At 38.8% G+C, this 20,981-nt stretch overlaps 2 protein-coding genes across 3 annotated transcripts in view; both read right to left on the minus strand.

Moving 5' to 3' along the window:
• EFHC2 (EF-hand domain containing 2) overlaps positions 1-20,981 on the minus strand; it is a 203,591-nt gene that overhangs the window by 55,369 nt on the left and 127,241 nt on the right.
• Positions 1,236-20,770, minus strand: LOC116747488 (WD repeat-containing protein 13-like). 2 transcript variants are annotated; one of them, XM_032619728.1, is made up of 3 exons: positions 20,596-20,770; positions 1,838-1,956; positions 1,236-1,420 (listed from the first exon to the last, which is right to left on the minus strand). In XM_032619728.1, exons 1-3 carry the CDS (start codon positions 20,634-20,636, stop codon positions 1,236-1,238), a joined length of 345 nt encoding a protein of 114 aa, XP_032475619.1. In that variant the 5' UTR covers positions 20,637-20,770. The 2 variants fall into 2 exon arrangements, 1 of the variants encoding a protein (XP_032475619.1); XR_004348061.1 differs by lacking the exons at positions 1,236-1,420; positions 20,596-20,770 and adding an exon at positions 2,734-3,170 and having other exon boundaries at positions 1,837-1,956.

Below are 20,981 nucleotides of genomic sequence, written 5' to 3' on the forward strand. Positions count from 1 at the left end.
GAAGGAGGGAGATTCTCTAGCAAGTGCTGGAGCACAGTCCCTCCTAAGCCACACAGTGGTCACTCCCAGGGTCAAGTTTGCCCAGAGCTGACTTGCAGCAACAGTGACTAGTCACGGTCACAGTGACGTCAGGCCTAAGCCTCCTGCAGGCCAAATTAACCCACATGGTGGCAGCAGGTACAACCAGAACAGGGAAGGGTCTCATACCCAGAGAAAACTCAAATTCAAAAAGATACACCCACCCCAATGTTCATAGCAGCACTATTTACAATAGCCAAGACATGGAAGCAACCTAAATGTCCACGGACAGATGAATGGATAAAGAAGATGTGGTACATATATACAAGAGAGTATTACTCAGCCATAAAAATGAATGAAATAATGCCATTTGCAGCAACATGGATGGACCTGGACATTATCAGACCAACTGAAGTTAAGTCAGACAGAGAAAGACAAATATCATATGATATTGCTTATATGTGGAATCTAAGAACAGAAAACAAATGAACTTATGTACAAAATAGAAATAGACCCACAAACATAGAAAACAAACTTATGGTTACCAAAGGGGAAAGGAGGGGAGGGATAAATTAGGAGTTTGGGATTAACATATACACACTTCTATACATAAAATAATCAACTAGGACCTAGTGTAATACTCCAATATAAAATAAAAATTAAAGAAAAATAGATTTCACACTGTCAGGAACATCTTCCCTGATCAGGACACCAAAAAGAGCCTAACCCTCCCCTCACTCCTGCACTCTATCCCCTGCCCTTTTTCCTCACAACGCTCAGCTTTAGCTGACCTGTTATATATTTGTCTATTATCTACCTGCCTCCGCTAGAACGTAAGCTCCACGAGGGCAGCCATTCCTGTCAGTTTAAGTCACAGCTTGTACCCTCAGTGCCTAGAACAGGTCCCGGCGCACAGAGGTGCTCCACAATGTCTGTCCAAAGCGTGACTGTGTAAAACACTTGAAGTGGTGCCTCTGACATGGCAGACGTTCATAAACGGCTGTTGAATGAATCCATCAATGAATCAATGCATGAAGGCATGAATTAGGAGGTGAACCCCCATCCCATCTTGGGTCCTAGAGCTGCCCTCTCCCCCATCCCAACCCCAGAAGACCTGGGAGCCAGCCATCGGCACAACCACAGGAACTTTATTTACAAACACAAGGCTGGGGCCGGAGGCGGGTGGGAAGGTGGACAGTGGCAAGGCTGGAAATCTCCTACTTCTGCTCCTGCCTCCAGACGATGACCATGCCGCTAGCGTCGCTGGAAGCCAGCAGGCTCTCACCGCAGTTGAAGCTGACATCCAGCACGGGCGCGCTGTGGCCCTGCAGCTTGTTGACGGCGGCCTTGGCTGCCCACTCCACGTCAAAGAAATGCATGCACATGTCCTTGCTGCCCGTCACTGCCCAGATGAGAGACCATCAGGAGGTGTTGCAGGAGGCAGCGGGGTGCCCTGCATGTGAAGTCTCTGAGGTGTTGAGGGATTTATGTCCAAGGTGTGAGGTCCCGGGGCTGGGGGCTCTGGGGTGGACCATCCCCAGATGCAAGGTCACCTAGCTGTTTTGGCTCTGCGTCCAGAGTGTGAGGTCTCTGAGCTCTTTGCTGGTGGCGGGGAGGGGTCTGTGTCTTAGGCTGTGAGGTTTCTGGGCTGTTTGGGGGGGGGGTCTGTGTTCAAAGTGTGAGGTTGCTGGGGCGTGAGAGTTCTTGAGGCCCAGGAAGTCAGGGCATTAGGATGTCGTGACAGCTGAGCCAGATCAGCACCAGCCCTGGTCCCTGCCCCTCCCTGGCCACCCAGACACCCTGACCCCATGGGACTCACCCACACAGGCCCCCGGGCGGAAGGACACGAGGGGGCAGAAAATGCTGCGTATGGGGTGCGAGCTCTGCTCAATGGGGAAGCTTCTCTTCAGCTGCAGGGTCCCCTCGTTGTCCACCACCCTGAGAGGAGGAAGAGAGCGGGTCAGGGGGCAGCCTCAGCCCCAGAGGGGGACGAACGGTGGGCCAGTCTTGTGCTCTGTATTAGGATTCCTTCTGCTAAGCAATGGGCTTATTGTTGCTTTATGCTCGTGGTCTCTTATTTGGTGCTGACCTCTAGGAAGGTCAGAGCCAGCCTATGGCTGACCTCTGGTAAACGCCCATGACTTCAGAGTCTGTAAATACACTCTGTGTGTCAACTCCACCCTGGATCCACAGTTCGTTCCTATATTTATTTTTTTCTCTCACTTTTATTATTTGTATATCCATCGTGTGTTATAGAATTGTTTGCATCTTAGTAACTCAACTTAGTCCCATTTCTGAAACAAGGCAAAATAGAAATAAGTATAAAACCACATATAAGAGAAGAAAAACTGAAGGGGTATATGCCCAGGAAGTTTTTAAAATCCCACCTCAACTGCACTCCTTTCAGAAGAGAGCCATCCGGAAAGGGTAAAGTCAAGAAAGAAAATTTCAATGAGAGCAAAGGTCTCAAGGTTTGTACAGACAGCTGCTGGACCATCTGGAAGCACACACATGCCTTCTAGAACCAGAAAGTATAAGTTCCATGTGGCCAGTGGTGAGGGGACGTGAATGGAATGAATGTAACTGGGCATTTACGGGCTTGGTGTTTAACATATATTAACTTATTTTATCCCCTCAGTCATCTCCTGAATTATTCTCATTTCACAGATGAAGACCATAAGGCATTAGAGAGGCACAATGAGGAGTCAAACTTACCTAGTTTTATTCTAAATCTTAGAACTCGTGATGAAACTGCTAGACTGCCGGGTGCAAATCCCAGCTCTGCAACTTAGTATGTGATCTTGGGTAGCTTCCTTAAGCTCTCTGTGCCTCAGTTTCCTCATCTACAAAATGGGTATAAGAATAGTATGTACATTTTAGGATTGCTGTGAGGATTAAGTGAGTTAATATATAGAAAGCATTTAGTACAGCACCCATCACGGGGTAAGTAGCATGTAAGTATTAGCTCTTTTTTTTTTAATTGAAGCGTAGTTGATTTACAATATTATATTACTTTCAGTTGCACAACAGAGTGATTAAATATTATTATAGATTATCCTTCATTTAAAGTTATTACAAAATAATGGGTATATTTTCCTATGCAGGACAATATAGCCTTGTTGCTTATTTATTTTATACATACTAGTTTGTGTCTTTTAATCCCATACCCTTATCTCCTCCCACCTCCCTCTCCCCACTGGTAACCACTAGTTTCTTCTCTGTATCTGAGAGTCTGTTTCTGCTTTTTAATATACATTCCGTTGTTTTAGTTTCTATATTCCACACATAAGTGACAGCATAGAGTATTTGTTTTTCTCTATCTGGCTTATTTCACTAAGCGTAATACCCTCTAGGTCCACCCACATTGTCACAAATGGCAGAATTTCATTCTTTTTATAGCTGAGTAATATTCCATTGTATATCTATACCACATCTTCTTTATCCATTTATTTATTAGTTCTAATAGTTTTTGGGTGAAGACTTTAGGATTTTCTATATGTAGTATCATGTCATATGCAAATAGTGACAGTTTTACTTTTTACCTTCCAATTTTGATGCCTTTTATTTCTCTTTCTTGTCTGATTACTGTGGTTAGTACTTCCAATACTATTTTAAATAGAAGTGGCAAGAGTGTGCATCCTTGTCTTGTTCCTGACTTTGGAGGAAAAGCTTTCAGTTTTTCACCATTGAGTATGGTGTTAGCTGTGGGTTTGTCATAAATGGCTTTTATTATGTTGAGACATGTTCTCTCTAAATCACCTTTGATGAGAGCTTTTACCATGAATGGATGTTGAATTTTGTCAAATGCTTTTTCTGCATCTATTGAGATTATCATGTGATTTTTAATCCTTCCTTTTAGTAATGTGGTGTATCACACTGGTTGATTTGCAAATAATTGAACCATTTTTGCATCCCTGGAATAAATCTCACTTGATCATGGTATATGATCTTTTTTATATACTGTTGAATTCCATTTACTAATATTTTGTTGAGGAATTTTGCATCTATATTCATCAGAGATGTTGGCATACGATTTTTTTTTTATAGTGTCTTTGTCTGGTTTTGGTATCCAGGTAATGGTGGCCTCGTAGAATGAATTTAGGAGTGTTCCATCCTCTTCAATTTTTTGTAATAGTTTAAGAAGAACAGGTATTAGCTCTTGTTTATATGTTCGGTAGAATTCCCCTGTGAAGCTGTCTAGTCCCGGACTTTAATTTGTTGGGAGTTTTTATTATTAAAAATTCAATTTCACTACTAGTTTTCGGTCTGTTCAGATTGTCTGTTTGTTCCTGATTCAGTCTTGGAAGGTTGTATGTTTCTAGAAATTTGTCCATGTCTTCTAGGTTGTCCAATTTGTTGGCATGTAACTGTTCATAGTATTCTTTTATGATTTTCTGTATCTCTGTGGTATTGGTTGTTATTTCTCCTCTTTCATTTCTTATCTTTTTATTTGGGTCCTCTCTCTTATCTTGAGGATCCTGGTTAAAGGTTTATTAATTTTGTTTTTCTTTTCAAAGAACTGGCTCCTGGTTTCATCTTTTCTATTTTTTTTTTTTTTTTGGTCTCTATTTTATTTATTTCCTCTCTGATATTTATTATATTTCCTTCCTTCTGCTGACTTTGGGCTTTGTTTATTCTTCTTTTTCTAACTCCTTTAAATGGAAAGCTAAGTTGTTTATATGAGATTTTTCTTGTTTCTTGAGGTAGGCCTGTATTGCTATAAACTTCCCTCTTAGAACTGCTTTTACTGCATCCCATAGATTTTGGAAAGTTATGCTTCCATTTTCATTTGTTGCAAGGTATTTCCTGATTTCTTCTTTGATTTCTTCATGGACCCATTTGTTTTTACTTAAAAAAAAAACACCAGTGTTGTTTAGTCTCCACATGTTTGTGCTTTTCCTATTTTTCTTCCTGTAAGTTATTTCTAGTTTCATACTGTTGTAGTTAGAAAAAAAATGCTTGATATAACTTTTATCTTCTTAAATTTGTTGAGACTTGTTTTGTGGCCTAGCATGTGATCTATCCTGAAGAACATTCCATGTGCAATTGAGAAGAATGTGTATCCTGTTATTTTTGGATGGAATGTCCTGGAGATATCTATTAAGTCCAACTGGTCTATTTTGTCATTTAAGATCATTGTTGTCTTGGTGATTTTCTGTCTGGATGATCTGTCTATTGATGTAAGTGGGATGTTTAAGTCCCCTACTATTATTGTATTGTTCTCAATTTCTCTGATTAGGTCAGTTAGTATTTGTTTTATATATTTAGGTGCTCCTATATTGGATGCATACATGTTAACAAGTAAAATATCCTCTTCTTATACTGATCCCTTTATCATTATATAATGCCCTTCTTTGCCTTTTGTTATAGACTTTGTTTTAAAGTCCATTTTGTCTGATATAAATATTGCTTTCTTGTCATTTCCATTTGCATGAAATATCTTTTTCCATCCCCTAACTTTCAGTCTGTGTGTCTTTAGTTCTGAAGTGAGCCTCCTGTAAGCAGCATATAGATGGGTCTTGTTTTTTAACCCAATCAGCCACCCAATGGCTTTTGATTGGAGTATTTAGTCCATTGACACTTAAATAAATTATTGATATGTATGTACTTATTACCATTTTACTACTTGTTTTCTGGTTGCTTTTGTAGTTCTTCCCTGTTCTTTTCTTCTTCATTTACTTTCTCCCTTTGTGGTCTGATGATTTTCTTTAGTGCTATGCTTATGTTCCTTTCTTTCTTGTTTTTGTGTATTTGTTGTAGGCTTTTGATATGTGGTTACCATGGGGTTCATATAAGTTAATGTATAACTATATCTGTTTGTGTGTGTGTGTGTGTGTACACACACACACACACACACACACACACACACACACACACCACATCTTCTTTATCCATTCATCTCTTGATGGACACTTAGGTGGCTTCCATACTTTGGCAATTGTAAATAATGCTGCTATGAATACTGGGATGCATGTAACTTTTCAAATGAGACTTTTGGGTTTTTTTTTGATATATATACAGGAGTGGAATTGCTGGGTCATATGGTAGCCCTATTTTTAGTTTTTTGAGGAACCTCCATACTGTTTTCCACAGTGGCTGCACCAATTTACATTCCCACCAATGATGTCGAGGGTTCCCTTTTCTCCACATCCTCACCAACACTTGTCATTTGTGTTCCTTTTGACTATATGTTCTATTTCCTTGTTAAAATTCTCACTGTGTTCATCTATTTTTTTCCCTAATTCATTTAGCATTCTTATTACTAATCCTTTGAATTCTTTATCTGGTAAATTGTTTATTTCTGTTTCAAAAGTTGTTTTTTTCAGAGGTCTTCTCTTGCGCTTCCAATTGAGACAAATTCCTCTGTCTTCTCATTTTGCTTCTCTCTCTGTCTCTATGAAATTAGGTGAAACGGTTACCTATGGTGGTCTTGAAGAGGTATCCTTATGTGGGAGCAACCCTATACAGTCTGTATGTGCCCAGTGGCATTGGTGAGAGAGCTGGATTTGATGTGAACACAAGTCATGTCTTTCCTCAGGGTGTGCTGGCAGGTATCACCTAGGTAGACAACGGGGCTGGAGATGGAGGGGCTAGGGCAGAGCAAGGTGTGAGGGGGGCTTCCCCTCTGCTCAGTGGCCATCACCACCCTATGAGGGGTAGAGTCAGGTTCCAAGCTGCTGAAGCAGAAGCCCTGAGGGTCCGGGCTGAGCAGGCTCAGTTCCATTTAAGTGTGTGTTGTTCCTCCTCCCAGCACCAGCACCAGCACCTTCACCCAAGAGGGGAGCAGTGCTGGAGCAAAAAGGGCTGGTGTGGGTACTCGGTGAGAGCCACGGCATGGGCTGTGGTGGTCTGGCCACTGCCAGATATCAGGACCACCTCTGATACACCACCTGCATGATCACCAGAAGTGGCTACCCCCTCCTTGATCAGACTCTGCTTAGGGTTTGAGCCACCTCAGTGTCTATTAGCCAGGCTTCCTCCTCAGTCATAACAGCCCTCACTCCAGCGTGGAGCTACAACACAAGGCAAACAGTGCTGGAGTGTTCACTCGGCTCAGGCTGGGGCGTGTGCCAGGGCAGTCACAGGGAACCAATCAGCCACCTGTGTAGTTTCAATCACCCATTCCACCCTGCTTCAGGAGCAAGCAAGCATTAGTGTGCTCCTCATGAGTGGAGTCCAGGCTTCCCACAGCCTTCATATTAGTCCCACTGGCTCTCTAACTAGCCAAGGGGGCTCATCTTCTCTTTGTCAGGCCCCAGAACTGAGGCACTCAATATGTGGCTTGAAATGCTCACTTCCCAAGGAGGGTCTCCACCTGTGCAATCTCCCTTTTCCTCTGAGTCCCCTCCCAGGGGCATAGGTCCCGACCTGATTGCTTCTTTTCCCTTCCTACCCAATTCCGTGTAGATCTTTCTTATAGCCTTGGTTGTACAGGAGTCTTTCTGCTATTTTCAGTTTTCAGTGAGAACTGTTCCACACGTAGATGTATTTTTGATGTGTTTGTGCAGGGAGGTGAGTTCCACATCCTCCTACTCCACCATCTTGATTCAAGTCTCCAAACGCAAGTATTAGCTATTATTATAATTATTAGTAGGTAGCAGAATGAACTTTCCTTCAAGAAAGGCCAAAATCAGTTAAGAATCCCCTTTCTATAGGATCCTAACTACTATGTGAATGAAAGTTGAATCCAAACAAAGGTCATTGCCTTTGTTCATGCCTGTATTCATTCACTTATTCTTCAACTAACATGCATGAGGGAATAAAAAGATGTGCTGAGTGGCACCAGCCATAAATGCAAGGAGATCAAAGAGACGGAGATCACTGTGAGCTGGGGTGTTCAGGAACATCTTAAGAGAAAAAATGTAAACTGGAATATCTTTAAGGGTAGGAGAAAGCTGGACAGCAAAGGAGAGATCCCTTCCAAAATGGTGTGGAAAGAGAATGACATGAATTGGGTGGCCTAGAAACGTGCCAGGTCCTATGGTGATTGATCGAGGTTCAAAGATGAGGCTGGACAGCAAAGGAGAGATCCCTTCCAAAATGGTGTGGAAAGAGAATGACATGAATTGGGTGGCCCAGAAACGTCAGTGCCAGGTCCTATGGTGATTGATCGAGGTTCAAAGATGAGGGCAGCTCATTCATCTCTGAACCCACCATGGGACCTGATACAGGAGTAGGTGCCTAATATATGTTTATTGAATGAATGCTAAATGTACATGGCTAAACAGCACACTGAGAGGCACACCCTCCACACCCAGTACTTTGGGTTGCAAAATTTACTTGAATGAAAAACAGCCAGGTAGGGCTTGCCCTATGGTGGCTTAAGTGTCATTCCCCTCCTGCTCTGTAATATTCTCTCATTTTACATCATAATTGTTACATCATAATTCTCCCTCTTAGGAACTAAAAATTAGCATTTAGTTACTGTTTTCATTTTTTAAAGCAAAACTGGGACTCTAATTAAAGGAGAAAGCCTGGGTGGCACTAACCTGGTCATTTGTTAGCAACTAGTGGCCACACAGCTGCCTTGCTTTTATTCTTCGAAAAGAGACCATTAGAACACTGTATTTTGGATGAAACAGTAGTTTCACTGTTAATGATTTACCCACTCCCACAAGAATATAATCATGGAAAAAGAAATAAGAGAAACACAGTATAAATATACATGTATATATAAAACCTCAGAAAAAGAGTTGGTCCTTTTTCCACTCTTTAGAAACATAAGAAATAGTCTATCTGTTTTGGCACAACATTATATGGTTTATTTATTCTAAAATGCCAAGAATTTTTTCTAGCATCCCATAAAACTCAAGGCTATAAGAATGGATATGCTTCAAAAATAGAAAGAGAAAAGCCTGAGAGTTATTAAGATTTTAAATAGTGGAGCTGATTTTAACTAGGTCTACACAAGCAAAGCCAAATCCACTTCAGCATAGGTGTTTATAATGATGTTACATTCCCCAGTAATGTGTCTAGTCTGTATTTTCTCCAGTGTAAGTTGAGAGTCTGTATGGCATGGTAAAGAGATTATGTGTGGCAAAATGGTAGACGAGATAGCAATTGAAACTCAAATTGCTGGCTGAGCTTGTGAAAAAGGAGAGAAAATGTCGCAGGTACCAAGGCAAACAGGTAGCTGGTACAGCCAGAGAGGAAGGTGTACAAACTAACAGGGTGGCACCTAGGGGAGGTGGGAATCGAACACTGTTAACAGGTAAGAGCTTGGATTTTTTTTTTTTTTTAGAAGATGTTGGGGGTAGGAGTGTATTAATTAATTTATTTATTTTTGCTGTGTTGGGGCTTCGTTTCTGTGAGAGGGCTTTCTCTAGTTGCGGCAAGCGGGGGCCTCTCACTGTCGCGGCCTCTCTTATTGCGGAGCACAGGCTCCAGACGCGCAAGCTCAGTAGTTGTGGCTCACGGGCCTAGCTGCTCCGCGGCATGTGGGATCCTCCCAGACCAGGGCTCGAACCCGTGTCCCCTGCATTAGCAGGCAGACTCTCAACCACTGCACCACCAGGGAAGCCCCAAGAGCTTGGAATTTAATGCTCACTCAGGCACAAGAAACAAGGCCTCTGGCCAAGGTGAGTAGCAGTTTGGAACTCCTACATACAAAACCTATATATAAAGTTAGAACTGTAAAAGGCTGCAACTGAAATGAAAGAAGGATTAATAAACTCTAACCATTGTCTTAGAGAGATGACAATGGACCTTTTTTCTGAGTCTCTGTATAAAAAGGGAGGGAGAGAGGAAAAAAGGGAGGGAGAGAGGAAAAAAGGGAGGGAGGGAGGAAGATGGATAGATTACCTGATAGATCTCAAAGCCAATATTCTGCCTAATAAGAATTTGTAGTACAAATTTATTTTACCCACTAACTATAGAAAGCTCCAAGGCAATAAATTAACATCAAAATTAAGATTAAATTAAGTTCAGTTTATAAGCCCGCCTGGAGAGGCAAAATCAATACTCTGAAAGTTCTACTGCTGGATGCTAAAATTAGTGGGTGAAAGCTTGAGGAAAAGCAGGATTTGCATAGTCTCAAAGTATCTCTCTCAAGGTATTTATTCACTACAAAAGGAACGATAGTAACTTTACAATGGAGAAATCTGACAAACACCATCTTAATAAAGTGATCAAGGTCAATATCACTAGTAATAAGACATATTGACATTATGAGCTCCTTGATGTGATGCACTAAGAAGGATGCATCATTTCTGTACAATTTTTACAGAAAATTGCCAAGATTATGCCAAAAATGCATAATCTTTGACCAACCATGAGAAAACATCAAAAAAAAATCCAAATTGAAGGGTATTCTACAAAATAACTGATTCAAAAAACTTATTCAAAAATATCAGGGTCATAAAAGACAAGGATAGACTAAGGATCTGTTATAGATCACAGAAGACTAAGAAGAAAGAACAACTAATGCCGTGTAGGATCCTAAACAGGATTCTGAGAAAGAAAAAAAGACATTGGTGAAATTCAAATAAGATGTTTAGTATATCGTACCAATGTTAATTTCCTGGTTTTGATAATAGCACTATGGTAAGATGCTAACATTAGGAGAAACTGAGTGAGAGGTATATGAGAACTCTCCATATTATTTTGGAACTGTTTTATAAGTCTACAATTAGTTCGAAATAAAAGGGTTTAAAACAAAACGAAACAAAAACAACTCTGAAAGGCCAACCCAAGCAGCAAAGGAACACTGCAGTGGGGGAAGAAAGTCCAATTTAAGATGAGCTTAAAAAACATAAAAGGAAATAATCCACCATAAGTGAGAGTCAGCAGATGTAACAGAAGGAGTAGTACCCCATGAATTTGCGACAACAGTACAAAAATCAGTAATGGACTATGACATTATTATGTTTAAAATTACAAAACAGATTAAAAAATAGAGAAACCATAAGAAAAGAACACAGATGTCATGGAAAATAACAGAAACATTTAAAACATACGTGAGTGCGTGTACACACACGCACACACAACTAAATAGCACTTAAGGAATTGGAAGGTAAAGTCACTTAATCAATGAACTGGATGACGGATTTAAGGAAAATTCCAAGAATGCAGCACAGAATAAAAAATCAATGAAAAGAATGAATGAGAGGTTAAAAGACATGGAAAACAGAGAGAAGTTTGACAAGTAGTTAAGAGGAAAACAGAAAACAGCTTGAGAGTTTGAGAAGAAAGACAGAGAGAATGGACAAGATATTTGAAGAGATAATGGCTGAGAATAATTGTCAAATTGAAGAATTACAAATAGTTCCAAGATACACTGTAATGAAACTGCAGGACACCAAAAACAAAGAAAAAGGCAACCAGAGAGGAAAAAAAAGGCATATGACTACAAAGGAACGACTATATTAATAAGAGACTTACCAACAACCACAATGGAGGGCAGAAGACAACAGAATAATATCTTCAAAAGGTCAAGGGAAAATAACCATAAATCTAGAATTATTTGCCCAGTTAAACTTCAAAAGTAAGAGAAAAAATACATTTCAGAAAATAAGTTTATTCATTCCCAGAGTTACAAAGCAAGTCTCAATAAATATCAAAGAATTGGTATCATGCAAACCATATCTCCAACTAAATGTAACAAAAAGAGAAAAAAGAACTATAAAGCTAACGTCATACACATCTGGAAATCTAAAAACAAACAAATAATTAATTGGCCAATTTTAGGAAATATTTACACAGGAAGGACAAAAAACACTAAACACACTAAAGCCAAAGTAGTATTTACAAGGCAAATTAAGCCTCAGGTGCATTTCTTAGAAAATAAAGACTGATAATCAGTGAAACAAATGTCTAAGTCAAGAAATTAGAAAATAAACACAGAGAAAATAGAAAGAAGGACATAATAAAAATAAAAGTAGGAATTAATAAAATAGAAGTTAAAGGTAAAAATTGGGGGGGATTAACAAATTGAAATCTGGATCTTTTTAAAATTAATCAAATAACTCTAGTAAAATTGACTTAAAAAAACAGAAAAGGCACAAATCAACAGTGATAGGGCTTAAAAAGGTGATAAATTTTAAAAATTAGACGAAATGGAAAAGTTTCTAGAAAATATTTATAATTTTCAAAACCAACTCAAGAAAAAATGGAAATCTAGAATAGCATGCACTCTCCTTAGAGAAAGCGAACCATTAGTTAAAAAATCCACCCACAGAAAAAAAAGGAATGGCTATATGGTTTTACACGCAACTTCTACAAAACCTTCAGAGAACTAATAATACCTACTTTTTATAGAGAGTGAATGTTCTGAAACTTATTTTATAAGACTATTATAAAACACTGATATCTAAACTGGACAAAGACAGTATGAGAAAGTAAAAGTATAGGCCTGTTTCCTATATGAACAAAGATGGGAAAATCCTAAATAGAATACCTGCATCTACCAAAAAACCTATGACCTTAATGGTGAAATATTAGAAATACCTCTTTTAAAATCAGGGAGAAGATAAGGATCCCTGCTATTACTACTTATCTTACATATTACATTGTAGCTGTTAGCCAAAATATTATAATAATAAAAATAGAAAGAAATCATATAGATTAAAAGGGAAGAAGCAGGTCTGTCATTATTTACAGTTTATATGATACGGTCCAAAATAATATCCAAAAGACACTACATATTCTGAGGACTCAAGAGGGAAAATGAGACCAGCATACATAAAATAAAATACAAAAATCAATAGCATTCATATACACCAGCAACAACCAACTGGAAAATGTAATTCTAAAATTAAAAGGCAATATTTGCAATGACAACAAAACTGTACAGTATTATAAAACAAGATACACTATATTCAAAGATGGGAAATCTCTTATTTCATAGTGACAGCAGTTCTGCCCCCTAGTTAGTCTATAAATTCAACACAATTCCAGTCAAAATCCAATCTGGCTTTTTAAAGAACTAGAAAGTGGTCATAAAATTGATATGGAAAATTAAAAGCCTAAGAATAGTCAGAAGAAGAAAAATTAGAACCCTGCTCTATATCACAACTTATGATGCCATAGTAACAAATTAAAACAGGTGGTACTAGCCTATGGCTAGACAAGTAGACAAATTTAACAAAATAGAGAGCTTAGAAACAGATCCATATGGATATGGGACTATGAAATATGTCAGATGTGTCGATACAAACAACTGGGGAAAAAAGGATAGACTTAATGCATGGTGCTGGAACAACTGGAAATTCATATGGTACTCATAATTTCTTAAAGAGGATGCAAAATTCACTAACTATAATGGAAAAAAGCCCATAAATTCATCTACAATTAAAAATTTAAACTTCCACATGACAAAAGACACAATACAGGAAGTGAATAGAGAAGCCAGACATAGAATACATCTGCAATGCACATAACCAAGAGAGGACTTGCATGCAAAATGTATCAAGAACAAAGACTTTAGAAAAGACTTAAATCTCAACAAAAAAATGAGCAATGTGCAAAGGATGAAAATCTAAATTGATGCTTCCACTTTCTAAGAAAAATTTAACAATCCTTAGTGAAGTTGAAGATACAGCTTATAGCCTAGCAATTCTACTTCTAGGCTCCTATTCTAGAGAATCCACAGAGACATGCACAAGGATGTTCCCTTGCAGCTGTCTGTAATAGCAAAATGGCTGTTCATAAGTACAGGAGACTGAAGAATGATCCCCAAAGATATCAGGTCCTAATCTCCAGAACCCGTGAATGTGACTGTACATGGAAAAAGGGTCTTTGCTGATGTGATTAATTTAAGATCTTGAAATAGATTACCCGAGATTATCCTGGATTATCCAGGTGGGCCTTAACAGCCATCACATGTATCCTTATAAGAGAGAGAGAGATTTCTCTCATGCACGCACGCACGCAGGCACGCACGCACAAGGAGGAAGCGATGTGAAGGCAAAGACAGAGGTTGGAGTAATACCACGAGCCGAGGACTGCCAGCAGCCACAGAAACTGAAGAAGAAGGGATCAGATTCTCCTAGAGGCAGCATCACCCTGCCAGCTCCTTTATTTCAGCCCAGTGATACTGATTTGGGACTTCTGGCCTCTAGAACTGTGAGAGAATAAACTTCTGTTGTTTTAAGCCACCTAGTTTGCTTTTGTTACAGTAGCCACAGAAAACTAACATAATAAGAAATTGGTAAACTGTAGTTTATTCATAAAATGAAATACTATAAAACAATGAGAATAAATAAACCAGAGCTACATGTATTGACACGGAAATAACTCAAAATCATACGTTGATCGAAAATAGCAAGTCACAAAAGGATACAGTGTTTACCATTATGTACATTTTTAAATGCACAAATGATATTGTAAATTGTTTATGGATACATATATATGTGGGTATTATATATACATCTTGATACTGGTAAGGGAAAGAGATGCTGAGGGAGCAGGCATTAGCTGTATATCCACTTCTTACTTAATTTTTAAAAAGAGAGATAAAAAGAAAATGTAGAAAAAAATGTTAACTTTTATTAATTCTGGGTAGTGGGTATAATAGTCTCTTTCAGCACATTTTGGTATAGTTAAAATTTTAGTAATTACACTTCCGTTTAAGTTTTGAAAGAGAAAATATCAGATTTGGAATCAAACAGATTTAGGTCTGAATCCCAGCTCTGCCCCGTGACCTTGAGCTGATTAATGAGTCTGCCTTGCAGGGTTATTTGAAGGATGAGACGAGTTTTATATAATTGTCTAATACAACCTCAAAGACTAATAGCAAAGTGTACCAGGTGGGAAAAGACTGAGGCCTATGAGAAAGCCTAGTCCTGATGGCCAGGAGAATTATATACAGCATTGTTTCCAAAATTGTTTGATCGAGCAGCACCACACCGTTGAAAAGTTTTTGAGCAGTCCCCCTCAATTTACCACTTAACAGTAATATGCTTATGCTATTGTACTTTTATATATAATAAAAGATATGCAAAATAATTTAAAGGGCTAAATGAAGATAAATGTAAATCATGGGAAAATAAATATGAATAACGGAAAAGACCATTTTCCATTAGAATGGAAAATGACAGATAGATCATCAATCCAGCCTCTTCCTTTTACAAGTAAGGAAATGAAATCCCAACAGGTAAAGTGACCTGGTCACCATTACAGGCACAGAACTCATTCTGTGAGGCTTCATGAAAATACAGGCAAACACTCTAAACAAAATTTTCACAGATTAAATACAACAACTATAAAAGGGCAAACAACATCATGACCAAGTGAAATTTATCCCAGAAATGCAAGTTTTAACATTTGAAAATCAATCAATGTAAGTTATTAAATTAACAAACTAAAAAAACTAATCTGATCATTTCGACAGATGCAGAAAAAGGACTTGACAAAATCTAACACTCAACAACATAGGAATAACAAGGAACTTCCGCAACCTGATAAAAGACAATTACCAAAAACTCTTAACTAACATTACACCTAATGTTAAAAGATTAACATTTTAGGAACTAATTTTAGGAACAAGAGAATGATGTCAAATGAATCCAGTTTGGAAATAAAGAAGTAAAACTGCCTTTATTCTCAGATGACATGACTGTCAATATAAAAAACCTGATGGAGTAAAAAAGAAAGCTATTAGGACAAATAGGTGAGTTCAGCAATGTATCAGGATATGAGATCAATACACAAATATCAATCCTATTTATATATACTAGCAATATACAATTGGAAATTAAAATTAAAAACAATACAATTTACAAAAGCATCAAAAATATGAAATGTTCAGGGATAAATCTGACAAGAGATGTGCAGGCCCTGTACCCTGAAAACTATAAAGTATGTCTGAGACAAATTAAATTCCAAATAAATGGAGAGATACACCATGTTCATGAGTCAGAAGACTCAATGTTGTCCACAAGTTTCTCTATAGATTTAATGCTATTGCAGTCAAAATCCCAGCAGGGCTTGTTATATAAATTGACAGGCTGATTTCAAAGCACCAAAGGAAATACAACAACCTAGTATAGCCAAAATAACTTTGAAAGAGAAGAACAAAGTTGGAGAACTAATACTACCTGATTTCAACATTTATTATAGAGATACATTAATCAAGAAAGAGTGGTATCAGTGACGAGACAGACAGATCAATGGAACAGAACAGAAAAAGGCTCATCATATATGGACACTGATTTTCAACAACAGTTCTAAGGCAATTCAGTGGAGAAATGATAGTGTTTTTTTCAACAAACGGTGCTGAAAAAATGCATATCTACATATAAACCAACAAATAAAACTTCAATCCTTATTTCACACCACAAACAAAAAATTAACTTAAAGTGAATCATAGACCTGATTGTAAAACTATAATGCCTCTAGAAGAAAACTTCTGTGACCTTGAATTAGTCAAAGATTTCTTAGATCTAATTCCAAAAATCATGATCCATAAAAGTAAATATTGATAAATTGAACTTAATCAGAATTTAAAACTTTTTCTCTTCAAAAGATACTTTTTTAAGGGAATAAAATCACAAGCCACAGACAAATATATTTGGCAAGCATATATCTGATAAGGGACTTGTATCCAGAATAAATAAAGAACTCACAAAACAGGAACAAGAAAACAAAAAACTCAAAAAATGTTTGGGAAAAAGACCTGAAATCTCCTCTGGCTTCACCAAAGATTTATGGATGGCAAAGCAGCTCATGAAAATATGTTTAACATCATTAATCATTAGGAAAACTCAAGTAAAAACAACAATGAAATACTACTACTCATCTATTAGGATGGCTAAAATTAAACAAATGGACCATACCACGTGCGGTAAGCATGTAGAGGAATTGGAACTCTCAAAGACTCTTGGTAAAAATGAAGATGATACAATCACTTTAAAAAAACAATTTGGGAAGTAAAAAGCTGAAGAAACTGAAAAATCAACAATTCTTCTTAGATCCATCTGAGAAGGGAGGTCACTGGGCAAACCACTGTCCCTCAAACTGGAAAGACAAATAGACACTCAGATACGGAGAATCATGACTTATCTGAGCAGAAACCCACAAGCAGAAACCTCGGTGGGAACCAGTAGCAGGGTAGGAAAATCTGAACTGTAACTGATGAATTTCTGGAGGCTCCATGTGGACAAATCTAAGAGATAAAAACTCCTGGGGAGGCCAGTCATCAAGGGAGCCCCAAACTTGTGTGAGCTTTATCTCCAGGAGCTTTACCAGGTTCTCACAGTGAATATCAAGGAAAAATTCTCTCTGGCTTCTGGCAGGAGATGAGAAAAGTAACCAGTTTGAAATGTGCAAGAGCATTCTGTTCTTCTTAACAACGCCTGCCTTCAAGGGAAACCATTTTACCAATGGGGTCTTATCAGAGCCTAACCCACCCGGGGAAAGGGAAATACTCAACTCCAGCCCCCTCAAGCCTTACACATAAGGGAAGGGAAATACCCAAATCTAGCCCCCTCCGGCCATCCTATCCCACCTAGAGGGGTGAGGGAGGAAACTAAAATGTACTTACGAAGTTCACAGTTGAGGGACACAGGCAAACTAAAAAGACTGAAGCCTAATCATAGCGATAGAGAACACTTCTCCCCCGACACCTTACCACCACATCACCAAAGGCTTATTTACCAGAGTTTCTTTTATCTAGTACATCATGTCTGGTTTCAGCAAAGAGTTAAAAGGCATACTAAAAGGCAAAAAACATAGTTTGAAGAGACAGAGCAAGCATCAGAACCAGACTCAGGTATGGCAGGGATGCTGTAATTATCAGTCTGCAAATTTAAAACGACTATGGGGCTTCCCTGGTGGCGCAGTGGTTGAGAGTCCGCCTGCCGATGCAGGGTACGCCGGTTTGTGCCCCGGTCCGGGAAGATCCCACATGCCGCGGAGTGGCTGGGCCCGTGAGCCATGGCCGCTGAGCCTGCGCGTCCGGAGCCTGTGCTCCGCAACGGTAGAGGCCACAACAGTGAGAGGCCCGTGTACCGCAAAAAAAAAAAAAAAAAAAAAAAAAAACCACGACTATGATTAACATGCTAAGGGCTCTAATGCAAAAAGTAGACAACATGTAAGAATAGATGGATAACAGAGAGATGGAAATTCTAAGAAATAATCCAGAAGAAATGGTAGATCTCAAAAACACTACCAGAAATGAAGAATGCCATTGATGGGCTCCTTAGTATATAGCTGGGGAAAGCATCTCTGCATTTGAGGATAGAAACATCAATAGAAACGTCCAAAACTGAAAAACAAAGAGAAAAAAGACTTAAAAAATGGAACAGAATATCCGAGAAATTCTGGAAAACTACAAAAAGTTATAGCATATGTGTAATGGGAATACCAGAAGGAGAGGAAAGAGAGAAAGGGACGGCCGAAATACGTGAAGCAATACGAATGAAAATTTCCCCAAATTAATGTCAGACACCAACCATGGATCCAGGAGCCCAGGGAACACCAGGCAGGATAAATGCTCCCCCGAAATTACACCTAGGCACATCATATTTAATCTGTAGAAAGTCCAAGACAAAGAAAAAAAGTCTTGAAAGAAGTTAAAGGGAAAAAAATACCTTACCTATAGACAGGCAAAGATAAGAATTACATCCTATTTCTCCTCAAAAACCATGCAGGCAAGAAGAGGGTGATGTGAAATATTTAAAGTGTTGAGAGAAAAAAAGCCAAGCTAGAATTCTGTATCCTGTGAAACTATCCCTCAAAAGTGAAGGAGAAATAAAAATTTTCTCAGACAAACACATACTGAGGGAATTTGTTGCCAGTAGACCTGCCCCCCAAGAAATGTTTAAAAGAAGTTCTTCAGAAAGAAGGAAACTGATATAGATCAGAAACTTGTATCTATATAAAGAAAGAGCATTAGGGATTGTTAGGGAGTTTGGGATTGACGCGTACACACTGCCATATTTAAAATGGAGGGCTTCCCTGGTGGCGCAGTGGTTGAGAGTCCGCATGCCGATGCAAGGGACGCGGGTTCGTGCCCCGGTCCGGGAAGATCCCACATGCCGCGGAGCGGCTGGGCCTGTGAGCCATGGCCGCTGAGCCTGCGCGTCCGGAGCCTGTGCTCCGCAATGGGAGAGGCCACAACAGCGAGAGGCCCGCGTACTGCAAAAAATAAATTAATTAAAATGGATAAGGACCTACTGTATAGCACAGGGGTCTCTATTCAGTATTACATAACAACCTAAATGGGAAAATAATTTGAAAAAGAATAGATACATGTATATGTATAACTGAATCACTTTGCTGTACACCTGAAAACTATCACGACATTGTTGATCAACTATACTCCAATATAAAAGAAAAAGTTAAAAAAAAGAAAGAGCATTAGAGAAGGAATAAGTCGATAAAAAACTTATTTTTCTTAAGTGATCTAACATATATAATTTGTTCAAAATAATAGCAACAATGTATTCAATTACGTGCATATACATGTATATGAACATACAGATGCTTCTGTATAAGTGAAATGAATGACCGTGATGTTATTATAAGGTTTCCTCACTATTCATGAAGTGGTATAGTGCTATTTAAAAGTGGACTTGGAATAACTGTAAACGTGTACAGTATTGCAAACTCTGGGGCAACCACTAAAAAAGATGCCATTTATAATGGCACCCAAAGTATGAAATATCCAGGGGAAAATGTAACAAAAGATGTAAAAAAAAAACCTCTAAAACAACAACAAAAAATACCAGTTTGGTAGTTTCTCAAAAAGTGAAACATATGCCTACCGTATGGTCCACACATTCCACTCCTAGGTATTTACTCAAGAGAAAGCATTATTCCCGTTTTGGGGGTGGGGGGGTGTGAGGGGGCAGGTGTGATGGAATTGTTCTGTGACTTTATTGCGGTGGCAGTTGCACAACTCTAGGAATCTGTCACAATCATAGAATTGTACACCAAAAAGAGTGAATGTAAATTTAAAAATAAATTAGTGCCTAAAAAAATCAAATGTGTTCTTGGAAAATGAGACCACATCTTCTTCTTCGGATGTAAAACGTATCTAAATTCACAAAAGCCTCCACCCCCCCCTCACCTGGCTCAGTTCGGGTAGAAGAAGGAAATTTTACTGCTATTCTTCCAGATGGAAGGTACACATACTAAGAATTATTTCTTTACTTTTTTTTTCCCAACCCAGCATATTCTGTGTTCTAACTGATGTGGAGGTCTTTTCACAAGAGCAACTTCCAAGATGTGGCACAGCATTTCTCCACCTCTGCAGTTAAAGAACTGGGAAGCCAGGACTCTGAGGCACTAAAAGACATCAGACTGCTTCTCAAAAAATTAAAAATCGAATACTTAATTTGAGGGCTGCATATTTTCAGTATTCTAATTCCCCAAAATGTGTTGGTGCATGCTACTTCAGTTACTATTGTTGTTTAACAAATTACCCTAAAAATCAAGTGCTTAAAGCAACTCTTTTGTTATGTTCATGAATTCTGTGGGTCAGGAATTCCGACAGGGCACAGAAGAAGGTCTGGAATTTCAACTTGGGTGATTCTGTAACTGGGGGCTTGAATTATGTGAAGGTGTCTTTGCTCATAAATCCAGTGCATGGCAAGGGCCATCAGCTGAGATTTCAGTTTGGGCTGTCACCTGAATTACCATCTACAAGTGGTTTCCCCGTGTAGCTTGGGCTTCTTCATAGCATGGCAACCTCAAGGTGGTAGAACTTCTTACACGGTAGTACAGGGTTCCAAAAGTAAGTGTCACGTCATATGATGTAGAAGCTGCATCATCTTTTCTGAACTGGCCTCAGTTGTCTCACACAGCATCACTTCTGTCGCATTCTATTGGTTACAAGTGAAGCACAAAGCCACTCAAGATTCAAAGGGAAATGGCATAGACCCCACCTCTCCGTGGAGCGAGTGTCAAGTTCACATGTTGGACACTGCTGCAGCCATCTTTGAAAAATACAATCTGTTATACATGTGTAGTATACAGTTTCCTTCATTTACCAAGATCATTGGTGTCTAGCATTCCTCAGTTAA

The sequence above is a fragment of the Phocoena sinus genome, chromosome X, assembly GCF_008692025.1.
Source record: "Phocoena sinus isolate mPhoSin1 chromosome X, mPhoSin1.pri, whole genome shotgun sequence".
Classification (NCBI taxonomy): Eukaryota; Metazoa; Chordata; class Mammalia; order Artiodactyla; family Phocoenidae; genus Phocoena; species Phocoena sinus.